General features: G+C 44.5%; 1 protein-coding gene across 2 annotated transcripts in view; it reads right to left on the bottom strand.

The window, feature by feature from the left end:
• Window positions 1-17,041, bottom strand: part of CREB3L2 (cAMP responsive element binding protein 3 like 2) — a 77,824-nt gene that overhangs the window by 30,618 nt on the left and 30,165 nt on the right. For both annotated transcript variants that reach the window (XM_083365475.1, XM_083365476.1), the window contains exon 2: window positions 2,957-3,173. In XM_083365475.1, coding sequence (XP_083221601.1) covers window positions 2,957-3,173 — 217 coding nt within the window. The remainder of the gene's footprint in view (window positions 1-2,956; window positions 3,174-17,041) is intronic.

The following is a 17,041-nucleotide window of genomic DNA, read 5'->3' as shown; positions in this document are numbered from 1 at the left end:
GAGAAACCTATACGCGGGTCAAGAAGCAACAGTGAGAACTGGACAAAGAACCACTGATTGGTTCAAAACTGGGAAAGGAGTCCGGCAAGGCTGTATACTGTCGCCCTGCCTATTTAACTTATATGCAGAGCACATCATGAGAAAGGCAGGGCTAGTTGAATCAAAAGTTGGAATCAAGATTGCAGGGAGAAATATCAACAACCTAAGATATGCAGATGATACCACTCTAATGGCAGAAAGTGAAGAAGAACTAAAGAGCCTCTTGTTGCGGGGGAAGAAGGAGAGTGCAAAAGTTGGGTTGAAACTTAACATTAAGAAAACCAAGATCATGGCATCTACCCCTCTCAAATCCTGGCAAATATATGGGGAAGAAATGGAGGTAGTGACAGATTTTATTTTCCTGGCCTCCAAGATCACGGCAGATGGGGACTGCAGCCAAGAAATTAAGACGCTTGCTCCTAGGGAGGAAAGCCATGGCAAATCTAGACAGCACACTAAAAAGTAGAGACATCACCCTGCCAACAAAAGTGTGTATAGTCAAGGCTATGGTCTTCCCAGTTGCAATGTATGGATGGAATCACTGAAGCAGTAGGCGTGAGCTTAAATGGACTCTAGAAGATGGAAGAGGACAAGAAGGCCTGGAGGAACATTGTCCATGGGGTCGCGATGGGTCGGACATGACTTCACAACTAACAACAACAGTGTGAATCTGACTTCCCCATTGATTGTGCTTGTCAGAAAGTCACAAAAGATGATCACATGATCCTGGGACACTGCAACTGTCATAAATATGAGCCTGTTGCCAAGCACTTGGATTTTGATCATATGACCATGAGGATGATGCAATGGTCATAAGTGTGAAAAATGGTCATAAGTTATTTTTTTCAGAGCTGTTGTAACTCTGAAGGGTCACTAAATGAAAAGCTGTTGAGGACTGCTTGTATAAATATGAGCGTCTGTACATGTACATATTTGTATGAATGTAACAGTACTTGTGAATGTCATATGTATGATTACCATTATCTGATTTTCCCACAAGTAGTATATGACTTCACAGACCATAATTTCTTGGGGGAAAAATAAAAGACAACCCTGAAAATGGGGCAAATCTGAAAAACGTTCATAAGGATAAACATATATTTATTATTTTGCTAAATTATTTAAATAAGTAAAGTGAATAAATCTGAAGGACAGCTGTCTGAAATAAAAGGGCTGTCCTCCATCATAAAAGACATGTGATAACTGTAGATGTGACTCAAGAATCAGGTGTCCAGTCTGCAATTGTATTAATATACTTCTGCTTTGGAAGTATCAAGAAATGGTATATACTTGCAAGCAAAAGCAAAACAAGTATCCTGTGACAGTGATCTTGGCAACTTTCCCTTGTCAAAATCCCCATCTGGTTTAAAGCTTGACTTGGATTGCTTACACACGTCAAGAAACTTGCTATCAAAAAACAATTAGACTCCACTATCATATGAATTAAGATTCTGCTTCCAATGACTATTTTCTTTTAAAGGGGAAACCTTGGTATGTGGGACAAACTGAAACTGTATGAAGGAGGGGAAAAATTGTTCTATTCCAGCTCTTATCCAATTTCATCTCAGCATACTTGATAAGCAGGCATCAGCTTTTAGAACAGTAAAAAGATCATCAATGATTCACCATATGTATGAGTAACTCTAAGTCTTGGGCTCCCTAAGATCTTGGATATAATTGTCTATTTTCAATAGAAAAAAATGTATTAATTATAACTGATAGATAATGAGACATACATGCAGACGCATCACCTTGGTAAACTCCTAGGTCCATCTGATTATACTTTCTTTTTGGATTTTAAGTTTTGGGGGAAAAATGAAATTGAAGTTGTTATGCTGGAAAGCAAAGCAGTCTTGCATAAAAAGAATGCTTTGGAGTTCTACATAGGCTCCATAACATTTTTTACGAAATAAAAATAATATCTCAGTGCTTCATTCAAAGTATGCCCAATTGCCCAGAAAAATGTCAGAGGTCACCTGAGGTAATAGAAGTAGTAAGAAGCAACCTCTCCAGCTTTCTCTATCAATGGGTGAGTTGTAATCACCATGGCATCCATTTTGTGAATATATACTGCCCCCTCCCTATGAAAACTACTTTGTGAGAGCAATAAACAGATGCAAATGACACAGGGGCAGGAGAGTTGATTGCCTAGAACATGAATATTTCAACGTTCAAGTGTGGTTTTCCTTCGATAAAAAGTTATGATTTAATTCCCTTTCTACATTTAGGCCTTCACTTAAGGCCCTCTACAATTGCTGAGTTTATGATTTCCTATATTTTAAAAAAATCACTCTCACATATTTTTATTCATTCAAGAAAGAGAACATGTCATGAACTATTACTTGAAAATGGTAAGGATGATAACTGACAGCTACTTTTAGAAATGTGTGCATTGATTTGTTGGCGAAGTGCTAAGCAAGATCCAATTAAATAAATGCAGCACAAATAACCACAAGTAGAACAGTGGTTGGATAAAACAAATCTTCCACTCTCTTTGCTGTCCAGAATCATTTTGGAATCAAGCAGGTTTCTAAAATAAATAAACAGGAGTCCCATTTTCTGTGGATATGATCACCAGAGGCTAATGGCAGTTTGTAATATTTGCATTTATTTACAATAATACAGATTGAATATAGCTTCAGTTGTTTAAAATACTCACACCTACTGTCCCACATATGGTCTCCAAAGAGGCTGCCAGTTGCTAATAATATTGTTAGCCAGTAGAACAGTAACATTTTTTTTGTTTTTTGGTGTGTTTTTTTCCTGACAACAGCACCCTTTGGAAATGTCTGAAATTCTAAGATATTTACACTCTATTGCCTCATTCAAGATTCTAGACAGGTTACACCTCAAGGCAACCATCAGTGAGAGTCTTATTTCCAGACGCTGGTTAGCAAAATTCATTACATTCTTTTACCTTCATTGAAATTGTCATCAGCTGAAATATGGGTCAATGGTGACTGGGGCCGAGAGTCCCCACAAAGGGAATAGCTATGCTCTGCCTGGATGAGGGGAGCTGGAGAAACTGGTGATAATTCCACTTCCATCATCTCATTTTTCTCAGACAGGAAGGGATCATTCAAGAGCTGCCCCAAAACATCCTGGGAAAAATCATCAAGGAGTTCTGTGAAGGGCTGTAAGAAAGGAAAAGAAGCATAGAAAGAATTTAATAAAAACCTTAAGTCATACTTTACATTGGTTCCATCCAGTGATCAGTAACAAAACAATAGAAAAATAACAGAACAAGCATTAAGCTCTCAAAATCAGATCTTTCATCTGGGAGATATTTCAGTTCCATATTCTCATAACTGTCAAGAAATAGCTTCCATTTCATCATGCTCTTGTCCTCACCACATTTAGGAATATAACAATTGTTGTGCAGCATCAGATCTACAAACAAAGTTTATGGGTCGGGAGACACTTTCTCTGCTCTTCATTATCAACCTCAAGCTCATAGTGTGAGCACAGGCCACTTTCAATTAAAGGGCTCTTTTGAGTACTGTATACAGTACAACATCACCTGCTGCCAGCGTCAACTTCCCTCCGTCCAGTGCGCTCCCACAGAGAGGGCCTCCTAAGGGTCCCGCCGTTCGTAGAATGCCGTCTGGTGGCTCCCAGAGGGAGGCCGTTCTCTGTGGGCGCGCCTGACCTATGGAACCGTTTACCGGTTGAGCTCCGGATGGCTCCTGACCTTCGCTCCTTCCGACGCGACCTAAAAACCTATCTGTTTGAGCAATCCGGTCTGGTCTGATGGGTTCTGTTGTAATTATTGTTTTAAGGTAACTTATCTTCTACATTAATGTTTTCAATATCTGTATTTGTGCATTTGATATTTATGTCACTGTTCACCACCCTGAGTCCTTAGGGAGAAGAGCGGGATACAAATCAAATAAATAAATAAACATCAATAAGAATGGAATTAACACCTCAAGGGAACTACAACAATATTCATTTTCCAATTTGAAACCATGATTTTTTATTTAGTATTCCAATAATTTTCTAGCCTGACCACACAAAAATATTTTTGTATATTTCTAGCATATTAACCTAAAGCCACATAGGAGAAAATGGACTCATGGTAGCACATTCAGTGAGGTGCAAACAGTCCCCATATACATTTATATTATGTATTCATGTAGGTTATCATCATGATTCAAGCAGGACTTTTCCTTTTTTCAACACTATGGCTATACCAAGTAGGCCCTTCCCAATAATTTCATAGACATTAAAGGCCATTTAGCAGGAGCAGGCAATGCTATAATTATGTTTTTCTCAATTCCATTCTCAATCTGCATACTATGAACTCATAACTTGCAACAATTTTTAAGATCATCATATCTTATGATAACTGAAAATACGTGTTCACAAGATGCTTTGTGAAGTACTTCACTTTATCAATTTATAGACAATTTATGGGAAGAATCAAGTTCTAGTAGATCAGGGGAGAAAGAAAACAACTTGTCCACCCAAGACTTTATAGCAGCTGTTTTGCTATACTACCATTCCATGTATTTTGTAGAAACTGGAGCATGGGTAGCTTTCAAATATATGCAATTCCATAGTCTTATAATCACATGACAAAATCTTCAGTATTTTTTCAACTTTATGTTAGATTGGTTCACATGCACTAGTTTACACTTTCTCTGTACAATACTTAACTTCTGAACACTTCACTTACATGTGTGCATATTTGCCTGCCTATGACTGAAACTATGTCCTAAAGGAATGCTTATTATTGAGAGTGCATGGCTGTAATTTTTTACAAGACAATAATAATAATAATAATAATAATAATAATAATAATAATAATAATAATAATAATAATAATAATAATAATAATAATAATAATAATAATAAATAGTAGGGAGAACTAGAAAGGAATTGCAAGGAAACACACTTTGACAAAATATAAAGAAAAGTTCCCTAATAGCAAGAATTGTTCAATAATGAAGCAGCCATTTTCACTGGAGTTTGCAGCAAACAGCAGAAATGATTGTAGAAGAGGAATTCTCTAGAAACTAGATGATCTCCAAATACTTTTTAAGTAACTATTAAATTTGGTATAGTATTAAAATACAAATATTGCTAAATAAACTCAGGAAAACCCTGTGACAAATGCTAAAAGTATTATTTTAATTGCAACAACATGAAGTAATTTTCAACACTGCCAAAAATCTCTGAGAGAAATGAAAAAGAATGAATAAGCATATGTCACCCAACTAAGGGATGCAAAGCCCTGCATGATTTGTTGTCAAAGCATATACCGTATATACTTGAGTATAAGCCGACTCGAGTATAAGCCGAGACCCCCAATTTCACCCCCAAAAACTGGAAAAAGTTGGTGACTTGAGTATAAGCCGATCCGCCGTTCTGCAAGCCTCCGCCGCCGGCTGCTTCGTTCCGCAGCGGAAAGAAGCAGGCAGGCTGCTTCGTTCCGCAGTGGAAAGAAGCAGCCTGCTTCGTTCAGGCTGCTTCGTTCCACAGCGGAAAGAAGCAGGCAGGCAGGGGGCGGAGGAACGGAGACCCGGCGACGTTTGGGGAGGTTTGGGCGCCTCTCCAAATATCCCCAAACGTCGCCGGGTCTCCGTTCCTCTGTGCCCTGCCTGCCTGCTTCTTTCCACAGCAGAAAGAAGCAGGGAGGCAGGGGGCGGAGGAACGGAGACCCGGCGACGTTTGGGGAGGTTTGGGCGCCTCTCCAAATATCCCCAAACGTCGCCGGGTCTCCGTTCCTCTGTGCCCTGCCTGCCTGCTTCTTTCCACAGCAGAAAGAAGCAGGGAGGCAGGGGGCGGAGGAACGGAGACCCGGCGACGTTTGGGGAGGTTTGGGCGCCTCTCCAAATATCCCCAAACGTCGCCGGGTCTCCGTTCCTCTGTGCCCTGCCTGCCTGCTTCTTTCCACAGCAGAAAGAAGCAGGGAGGCAGGGGGCGGAGGAACGGAGACCCGGCGACGTTTGGGGAGGTTTGGGCGCCTCTCCAAATATCCCCAAACGTCGCCGGGTCTCCGTTCCTCTGTGCCCTGCCTGCCTGCTTCTTTCCACAGCGGAAAGAAGCAGGGAGGCAGGGGGCGGAGGAACGGAGACCCGGCGACGTTTGGGGAGGTTTGGGCGCCTCTCCAAATATCCCCAAACGTCGCCGGGTCTCCGTTCCTCTGTGCCCTGCCTGCCTGCTTCAGCGGAAAGAAGCAGGCAGGCAGGGCACAGAGGAACGGAGACCCGGCGACGTTTGGGGATATTTGGAGAGGCGCCCAAACCTCCCCAAACGTCGCCGGGTCTCCGTTCCTCCGCCCCCTGCCTGCCTGCTTCTTTCCGCTGTGGAAAGAAGCAGGCAGGCAGGGCACAGAGGAACGGAGACCCGGCGACGTTTGGGGATATTTGGAGAGGCGCCCAAACCTCCCCAAACGTCGCCGGGTCTCCGTTCCTCCGCCCCCTGCCTCCCTGCTTCTTTCTGCTGTGGAAAGAAGCAGGCAGGCAGGGCACAGAGGAACGGAGACCCGGCGACGTTTGGGGATATTTGGAGAGGCGCCCAAACCTCCCCAAACGTCGCCGGGTCTCCGTTCCTCCGCCCCCTGCCTCCCTGCTTCTTTCTGCTGTGGAAAGAAGCAGGCAGGCAGGGCACAGAGGAACGGAGACCCGGCGACGTTTGGGGATATTTGGAGAGGCGCCCAAACCTCCCCAAACGTCGCCGGGTCTCCGTTCCTCCGCCCCCTGCCTGCCTGCTTCTTTCCGCTGTGGAAAGAAGCAGGCAGGCAGGGCACAGAGGAACAGAGACCCGGCGACGTTTGGGGATATTTGGAGAGGCGCCCAAACCTCCCCAAACGTCGCCGGGTCTCCGTTCCTCCGCCCCCTGCCTCCCTGCTTCTTTCCGCTGTGGAAAGAAGCAGGCAGGCAGGGCACAGAGGAACGGAGACCCGGCGACGTTTGGGGATATTTGGAGAGGCGCCCAAACCTCCCCAAACGTCGCCGGGTCTCCGTTCCTCCGCCCCCTGCCTGCCTGCTTCTTTCTGCTGTGGAAAGAAGCAGGCAGGCAGGGCACAGAGGAACGGAGACCCGGCGACGTTTGGGGATATTTGGAGAGGCGCCCAAACCTCCCCAAACGTCGCCGGGTCTCCGTTCCTCCGCCCCCTGCCTCCCTGCTTCTTTCTGCTGTGGAAAGAAGCAGGCAGGCAGGGCACAGAGGAACGGAGACCCGGCGACGTTTGGGGATATTTGGAGAGGCGCCCAAACCTCCCCAAACGTCGCCGGGTCTCCGTTCCTCCGCCCCCTGCCTGCCTGCTTCTTTCCGCTGTGGAAAGAAGCAGGCAGGCAGGGCACAGAGGAACGGAGACCCGGCGACGTTTGGGGATATTTGGAGAGGCGCCCAAACCTCCCCAAACGTCGCCGGGTCTCCGTTCCTCCGCCCCCTGCCTCCCTGCTTCTTTCCGCTGTGGAAAGAAGCAGGCAGGCAGGGCACAGAGGAACGGAGACCCGGCGACGTTTGGGGATATTTGGAGAGGCGCCCAAACCTCCCCAAACGTCGCCGGGTCTCCGTTCCTCCGCCCCCTGCCTCCCTGCTTCTTTCTGCTGTGGAAAGAAGCAGGCAGGCAGGGCACAGAGGAACGGAGACCCGGCGACGTTTGGGGATATTTGGAGAGGCGCCCAAACCTCCCCAAACGTCGCCGGGTCTCCGTTCCTCCGCCCCCTGCCTCCCTGCTTCTTTCTGCTGTGGAAAGAAGCAGGCAGGCAGGGCACAGAGGAACGGAGACCCGGCGACGTTTGGGGATATTTGGAGAGGCGCCCAAACCTCCCCAAACGTCGCCGGGTCTCCGTTCCTCCGCCCCCTGCCTGCCTGCTTCTTTCCGCTGTGGAAAGAAGCAGGCAGGCAGGGCACAGAGGAACAGAGACCCGGCGACGTTTGGGGATATTTGGAGAGGCGCCCAAACCTCCCCAAACGTCGCCGGGTCTCCGTTCCTCCGCCCCCTGCCTCCCTGCTTCTTTCCGCTGTGGAAAGAAGCAGGCAGGCAGGGCACAGAGGAACGGAGACCCGGCGACGTTTGGGGATATTTGGAGAGGCGCCCAAACCTCCCCAAACGTCGCCGGGTCTCCGTTCCTCCGCCCCCTGCCTGCCTGCTTCTTTCTGCTGTGGAAAGAAGCAGGCAGGCAGGGCACAGAGGAACGGAGACCCGGCGACGTTTGGGGATATTTGGAGAGGCGCCCAAACCTCCCCAAACGTCGCCGGGTCTCCGTTCCTCCGCCCCCTGCCTCCCTGCTTCTTTCTGCTGTGGAAAGAAGCAGGCAGGCAGGGCACAGAGGAACGGAGACCCGGCGACGTTTGGGGATATTTGGAGAGGCGCCCAAACCTCCCCAAACGTCGCCGGGTCTCCGTTCCTCCGCCCCCTGCCTGCCTGCTTCTTTCCGCTGTGGAAAGAAGCAGGCAGGCAGGGCACAGAGGAACGGAGACCCGGCGACGTTTGGGGATATTTGGAGAGGCGCCCAAACCTCCCCAAACGTCGCCGGGTCTCCGTTCCTCCGCCCCCTGCCTGCCTGCTTCTTTCTGCTGTGGAAAGAAGCAGGCAGGCAGGGCGCAGAGGAACGGAGACCCGGCTTCGTTTGGGGACTTTTGGGGAGGTGCGCGCGCACCTCCCCAAACCTCCCCAAACTTCGGCAGGTCTCCAGACGGCGGTGGCTTGGGAGAGGTGAGCGCGATCCCGGAAGCTCCAAAGCCTCGGCCGCGCACAAGTCCTCAGTAAGTTTTTTTGTTCACTGGAGTATAAGCCGAAGTGGAATTTTTCAGCCCAAAAAGTGGGCTGAAAAATTCGGCTTATACTCAAGTATATACGGTATATTTTCAGAGGCACTGTATATTTCAAGGCTTACATTCTCTAAGCATGGGAAGATGGACATTTCCATCTTCAGCTGTAGGTAAAAAACATGTTTTTGCAGTATTTTCTGGACCGAGTGTTCCATAAAGAAAACATATTTGTCACACTAGCCTAGAGTAGCTTACTTTATGTGAAAACAAGGCAGAAATGGCAGTTTCCTCCACTCTGCTGTGTGCCTGATACTCATAAAAAAACATTAAGACAGTCTACAGTAGCAACATGCAGCATTTTTTATGCTGATAACAAACTCATTGGTAATTGTGCGTATTTGTTCCAAGGTAGTTACTGTCTAATGATTTCTAAACCTCTAAACCTAGCTGTGCCCCATGCTGCTTTTTTAAATGGAAAGAGGATTTATCAGCTTCTTAGGGCACTGAACTCTAATTTATGCTGCTTACTCTCTGAACCACCCTTAAAACTAAAGTTCAATTCATCTTTGAGTGATATAATTTTCTTGATAACAATACAGAACGATTGTTGTTGCCTTCCCCTGGGAGGTGGCATAACAAATAAAAGAAAATGTAATCAGGAAGAAGCATTTTGTGAGAAAACTACTGTACATGCACTTATCAAAGCTCACAAATTTGTAATACAGAGTAAAAAAACAAGTGTGTGCAGCATAGAATGCAAAATAAATAATCAAATACACCTTGTGCATGACAACCGAAACAGGTCTTAGGATCTGTCCATATTCCATCCATCCATCTCTCTCTCTCTCTCTCTCTCTCTCACACACACACACACACACACACACACCAAAACACCAAACCTCTCAAATTCACAAGAGGACAGTAGTAAGCACTGATATTCTTGTCGCATTGTGGTATGGAGAAGAACAGTGTGCAAGTATGTCAACAATGGCAGAATAATTGTTGCATATAGATGAGCAGAGATTTTATTTTATTTATTTATTTTTATTTTATTACATTTATATACCGCCCTTTCCCTGAGGACTCAGGGCGGTTTACAGGGAATTAAAAACCAACAATACAAAAGTTAAAACCAATTTAAAAAAGATTAAACTAACCCTGTGCAATTAAAACCAACGATTAAAATAAATTACTCCTCAGCCTGGGCCCAAGAGGTCGAAGAGCCAGGTCTTCAGGCCCCGGCGGAATGATCGGAGGTCGGGGGCAGTCCTCAGCTCCACTGGCAGCTGGTTCCAGAGGGCAGGCGCCCCCACTGAGAAGGCCCTATCCCTGGGTGTCACCCGCCGGCAATCTCTTACTGGTGGGACCCTGAGCAGACCCTCCCTGTGGGAGCGCACTGGACGAAGGGCATTTGATGCCGGCAGCAGGTGTTCCCTCAAATACCCCGGACCCAAGCCAGGTAGGGCTTTATAGGTAATAACCAGCACCTTGAATTTCACCCGGAGGGCAACCGGAAGCCAATGCAGCTCGCGGAGTAGAGGTATTACATGGGAGTATCGGGAGACCCCCATTACAACTCGCGCAGCCGCATTCTGCACCACTTGAAGCCTCCGAGTGGTCCTCAAGTGCAGCCCCATGTAGAGAGCGTTACAGTAGTCCAAACGGGAGGTCACGAGCGCATGAGTAACTGTGCGTAGGGCATCTCGGTCCAGATAGGGACGCAACTGGCGCACCAGGCGAACCTGTGCAAAAGCCCCCTTGGTCACGGCTCCTATGTGGTCTTCAAAATTGAGTCGTGAATCCAGGAGGACGCCCAAGTTGCGAACCCTATCAACGGGGGGTAACACCTCACCCCCCATCGTTAGAGGTGGAATAGTCTGGTTAGCCCGAGATGCCGATATGCACAGCCACTCAGTCTTGGCGGGATTGAGACGAAGCCTGTTTCTCCCCATCCAGACCTGGACCGCCTCCAGGCACCGGGACATCACGGCGAGGGCATCACTGGGTTGGTTCGGGGTGGAAAGAAAAAGTTGGGTATCATCAGCGTACTGATGATACCCCACCCCGAAACCACGAATGATCTCGCCCAGTGGCTTCATATAGATGTTGAACAGGAGAGGCGAGAGAACTGACCCCTGAGGGACTCCATAAATGAGAGGCCTCGGGGCGGATCTCTGCCCTCCCGTCAACACCGACTGCGAGCGGCCCAGGAGGTAGGAGGAGAACCACCGTAAAACGGTGCCTCCCACTCCCAACCCCCCGAGATGCCGCAGCAGGATACCATGGTCGATGGTATCGAAAGCCGCTGAGAGATCTAATAGGACCAGGACAGAGGAGCAACCCCTGTCCCTAGCCCTCCAGAGATCATTCATCAGCACGACCAATGCCGTCTCCGTGCTGTGTCCGGGTCTGAAACCCGATTGGTACGGGTCCAGATAATTAGTTTCCTCCAGGAACAGAGGAAGCTGATGCGCCACCACACTCTCAACAACCTTCGCCAAAAAGCGAAGGTTGGAGACTGGACGATAGTTATTTAAAACAGCCGGGTCCAAAGCAGGCTTCTTGAGGAGGGGTCTCACCACCGCCTCCTTCAAGGCGTCAGGGAAGACACCCTCCTTCAAAGAAGCAGTTATTACTGCATGGAACCAGCCTCGTGTCCCCTCCTGGGCCGCATAAGCTAGCCAGGAGGGGCACGGATCCAACAAACAGGTGGTGGTGCTCAGTCTCCCCATGATCCTGTCCACATCATCAGGGGAAACAGGGTCGAACTCAGTCCAGATAATTAACATTAGACCATCAATCAAGAAGCAAATAATACCAATACTAATCAAAGAACTGTCAAACAAGCTAACAGCAAACAATAAACCAATCAAGTAACCACCATTCCTATCAACACTGACAGGGCAGCCACTGGTACATAACATGAGAGCAAACCCCACTCCCTACTAGCACTGATGATGTTACCTAATTTGGTTAATGAAAACAACCACTGTCAAGGAGCACCAAGGACCTCACATACAGAACCTTTACCCAACACCAGAAATTAAATACTTAAGACCCAATACTGGGTCATAGCTTAGTACTCTGTGTGAAAGAGGCCATTATGGCTTATTCAACAGATTATGATTAAATCTATGGTTTAGGTCCCTGTTATGAAATTCAATGGGGAAAAAAGTAAGGTTCTAAATTTAGGCAAGAAAAACCAAATGTACAGGTATAGTATAGGGCTGGGGTAGGCAACCTTGGCTCTTTTATGACTCGTGGACTTCAACTCCCAGAATTCCTGAGTCAGCTGGCTCAGGAATTCTGGGAGTTGAAGTCCACAAGTCATAAAAGAGCCAAGGTTGCCTACCCCTGGTATAGGGGGTACCTTGCTCAAAAGTAGTAACTGTGAGAGGGATCTCGGAGTCCTAGTGGACAATCGCTTAGATATGAGCCAGCAGTGTGCTGCAGCTGCCAAAAAAGCCAACACAGTGCTAGGCTGCATTAACAGAGGGATAGAATCAAGATCACGTGAAGTATTAATACCACTTTACAATGCCTTGGTAAAGCCACACTTGGAATACTGCATCCAGTTTTGGTCACCACAATGTAAAAAAGATGTTGAGACTCTAGAAAGAGTACAGAGAAGAGCAACAAAGATGATCAGGGGACTGGAGGCTAAAACATATAAGGAACGGTTGCTGGAACTGGGTATGTGTAGTTTAACGAAGAGAAGGACGAAGGGGAACATGATAGCAGTGTTCCAATATCTCAGGGGCTGCCACAAAGAAGAGGGAGTCAAGCTATTCTCCAAAGCATCTGAAGGCAGGACAAGAAGCAATGGATGGAAACTAATCAAGGAGAGAAGCAACCTAGAACTAAGAAGAAACTTCCTGACAGTTAGAACAATTAACCAGTGGAACAACCTGCCTCCAGAAGCTGTGAATGCTCCAACACTGGAAGTTTTTAAGAAGAGACTGGACACCAATTTGTCTGAAATGGTATAGGGTTTCCTGCCTGAGCAGGGGGTTGGACTAGATGACCTCCAAGGTCCCTTCCAACTTTACTATTATGAAACTACCGTATATATAAATTATGAAATTATGAATAGTTATTGGCTAGGTTGTATACAGCTGGTGTTAAGAGTGAACATTTGATAAGAGTGAAGATATTTCATCTGTCTATGAGGAACTTTCTTATTCCTAAATACAAAAAATGATTATCAGCTTTCTATTATTGTTGATTAATAATACAGTGGAAACACTTTTCTCATAGTTGCCCTAAACTTACCTTGTTTCTTTTCCTCTTTATTTTATTGCTCCTGAATATAGAGACTTAAAACATTTTCTTAAAATGCAGACACGTTAGTAAAGTCTGGATATTTCTATTCACTGCAATAAAACTATGCCAATTACATACCATAGAGAATTTGTGGAATAAAAGTTCACAATGGAGCAATATAAATACCAAATTAGGACACTCATAGCAGAAATAACAATAGAGCATCTAATTTCCATTACATAAAATTAGCAGTTGGAATAAACTTACAACAAGAAAGTAACTGAAAGTTTTGGTTGGATACTACTGGTAAGAGTTATTCTGAAAGCCCAGTGGTAGATAGATGATATTAGATGAGTGTGCATGGCTTTAATCATAAGAATATCTGAGAAAATTCATTAAAACAAGCACTATATTTTGGAATAGTCTATGTAATGAATTATGAACATATTTGCCATTGCATCCTATTCTGGGACAATTAAAGTACACAGCTGTTGAAATATATTTTTAATTTTATATTTGTGCTTATCTGCTAAATTAGCAACACTATTAACTACATTTGATTGGGGCCAGGCAAAAACTCTCAGCAATTAGGGGGCTTAAAAATGTAGTCATGTTTTTTCTGAAAGCTTGGATTTCCATTTTCTTCAAACTGGGAAATTAGCTTCCATTTGTAATTTCAAATCTTAGGTAAGAGAAGGATCAGATTTTCCAAGTTAAAACATAATGGAAATTTGTGATTATTTAACACAGCAAATCTTAAATGGATTGTCCTGAGAAGAGAGAAAGAGGGAAATAGAATATAAAACATGAGCATAAAGTTCACACGTATTTTAAATTTATAGGCATATCCCAATGCTAGAAAGGAGGACTAATTACTTTTCCTATCAGCAATACTCTAATATTAAATTGTACTACTTTGCACATTTTAAATTAAGCTGTTTAAATTAAATGAAATTAAATTAAATTAAGCTGTCTAAATCCTCTTCTCTCCCCACTCCAATCCCAGGAATTATCAGCAAATGCCCTGGGAGAAGAGTCCCAGCAAGAGAAAACAGGAGAAGACCACCACCCCCAAAGCCATCTCAGATGGATTTACTCTCTTCCCTTATTCCCTGGGGCTATTACCACCAAACAATAAAGGGGAATAAATCCTAAAAATGTTATGTTTAAAATAATATCCATTATTTATTTTTAATTTAAATATTGCTTTGGAAGCTTCTGCCAACCTAGCAGTTCGAAAGCACGTAAAAATGCAAGTAGAAAAATAGGGACCACTATGGTGGGAAGGCAAAATAGGGACCACTATGGTGGGAAGGCAACAGCGTTCCGTGCGCCTTTGGCATCTAGTCATGCCGGCCACATGACCACGGAGACGTCCTCGGACAAGCGCTGACTCTTCAGCTTTGAAACGGAGATGAGCACCGGCCCCTAGAGTTGGAAACGACTAGCATACATGTGCGGGGGAACCTTTACCTTTTATTGCTTTGGGAAGATTTTCCAAATAACAAGCCAAATGTAAAACAGGCATCTCAGTGTTCTAACAGAAACGCAATTTAGCTAAATTTAGCTAAAATTAACCATGAAAATGCCCTTTAGTGTTTAACATCTGTGAAACCTTTTTAAAAACCAACACTAATGGGAAACCTCCTGAGATAAAAACAGAATGAAAAGATATCGCTCACATAGCAATATGGAGATTAAATTCTCTTGGTTTGGAGTTCTGATGCCCAGCACACAAAGAAGTGCTGTCTAATTTTCATTAATATTCTACTGAAGTTCAGTTTCAGAATCTAGTAATGTTGGCATCCTGGAGTTATTTTTCCAAGGCTGTACTTGGATTCCACAGCAGATATAAAGCAACTTTGCATTCTTAGAAGAAGAATAAAATTAGAATGTTTCTCCAAGTATTCCTTTCTACCCTCTCTATATTCACTGGACAGATAAATGTCGAAACATATTCTGCTGACATGTTCACTGAAGAAATTGTATTAACAGCCTCCCTCGTTCCAGGGAAAAAGTGAAAAGTATACAGTGCAACTGCTGACGCAAGTGGGTGATTCAAATAAACCGTGAGCTAGCTAGATGTATGTCCTTTGTAAAGCAAAGGTAACAGCATCCATGTCCAGCTTGCAAGTGTCATTAAAGGTAAAAGCACTAAGCAAATCCCAGTATCCAAATAATACCACAGTAGGAAGGTCTGAATCACCACCTCAAGTCACTATGTACACAAAATTGGGAGCTAAAGTCCAGGTCATTTTAAACCGGGACTGCCAGCTCTGAAATTCTAAATTAACTTTCCTAATATCAAAACATCCAATCTACACAATCCAGTCAAGTCTACAATCTGAACAAACATTAAACTCTTGAAGGTTTTACATGGTGCCTCTGAAGACTTTCAAATGTTGTTACAAAATTCTACTTTTGATATGACATGAAAGAAAATCTTTAAAATGGCAAACCGGGAAAACAGTAACACTGTATTAACTAGATTTAATTTTAATTAAATATAAATGAAACTGAATTTAATTTATGTCCTGCCCCCCCCAACCACTTTCTTTGAATATGCTGAGGGAAATATGCTGACTCTGTAAAGCGCTTAGAGAGGTCTATAAAGCATGTGAAGAGGAATAAGTGCTATTGCTATTGAAATGTAGTCCATCATCCATTAAGAAATTTTTATACCTCTGTCCAAGAGGGAGTGAAAGGTGACCGGTTACAGTGACTGAACCTCCTGAATAAGACAAGAAAAAAAGGATCTAATTATCTGTCTCCACCAGTCAAAATGATCCCCTTAGACCAGGGGTAGGCAACCTTGGCTCTTTTATCACTCACGGACTTCAACTCCCAGAATTCCTGAGCCAGCATGGCTGGCTCAGGTATTCTGGGAGTTGAAGTCCATGAATCATAAAAGAGCCGAGGTTGCCTACCCCTGCCTTAGACAGAAGGAGTAAAAAGGTACAAAGTCTTGGAAAGGAATTGAGAGTGGGGGAAAATGAGAATTAAGAAACCTAATAAAGAAAGTGAGAACATTTGAACATGGCTACATCCCAAGAATCCACCCCAATAACACAGAGAAATTCACAACCTTAAAATTACTATGAACTGGAGATGAGAAACTGTTTAAAAACCAGATTAGGTTTTGCCTCCTGTGCACTCAATCCTTTTGTCTTTGAGTAAAAAAAAAAAAAAGAAAGCCCAACCTTTAGAATAGCAGGAGACTGAATGGCAGGGAAAGAGCGACATTAGAAAAGTACACTTGGCTGTATACCAACTGGAGCCTCCAGCAGCAGCTCCTTAGCTCCAGCCACATACCAAGCCTTCCAGACAAAACATTCCTTTCTCTGAGCCCGCTTCTGGCATAAAGGGCTATTTATGTCTGATTGCAAAAACTGCTGTAGAACAGAGCAAGGCCCGCACCCTTCGTGCTTGACTTTGCAACCTGAAGTCTTCAGACCAGCTTATAGCACCCCAGAAGTCATTTGGTAACAAAAGCAAAATTAGTATAGAACCAGAAGCTATAGAGAAATAGCCAATAGAGGACAGAGACTTCGTCTACTTCCATTCTATGCTTTAACTGAAACACTTAACATCATTACTAGGAAATTTAATGAACTCATTTGCACGTAGCATTAAGCCATGGCTTGGCTTTAACTCCATGTGAAATGTAAATCCATCCCAAGGAAGAAAACAGAAAGACACCACGATGTAAAGTCACTGCTTAGGAACACTATTATGGTCAATAGTGAACCTAGGATCCTGGCTTATTGATTGCTTATTGATGTGTCCCAGACATTTATTTTTCATACTGACAGAAACTAAAGAGATTTCAATAAAGAAAACATGGTTAATTTGCTCATACACAAGTGTTCGGATTTGTTCCTGCCTTAATTAACAAGCTACATTTAAACATCCCAATGTGTGTTGATGTGCAAATATAATACAGGATAAGAAGCACTGTTAATATCCTAACATTATACTCCACAGTCAAACCAATTTTACTGTTACTTAATAG

The sequence above is a fragment of the Vipera ursinii genome (assembly GCF_947247035.1).
Source record: "Vipera ursinii genome assembly, chromosome: 6".
Taxonomy (NCBI): Eukaryota; Metazoa; Chordata; class Lepidosauria; order Squamata; family Viperidae; genus Vipera; species Vipera ursinii.
The sequence above is the reverse complement of the archived record's forward strand: the minus strand, read 5'-3'. Positions and strand labels throughout refer to the sequence as shown.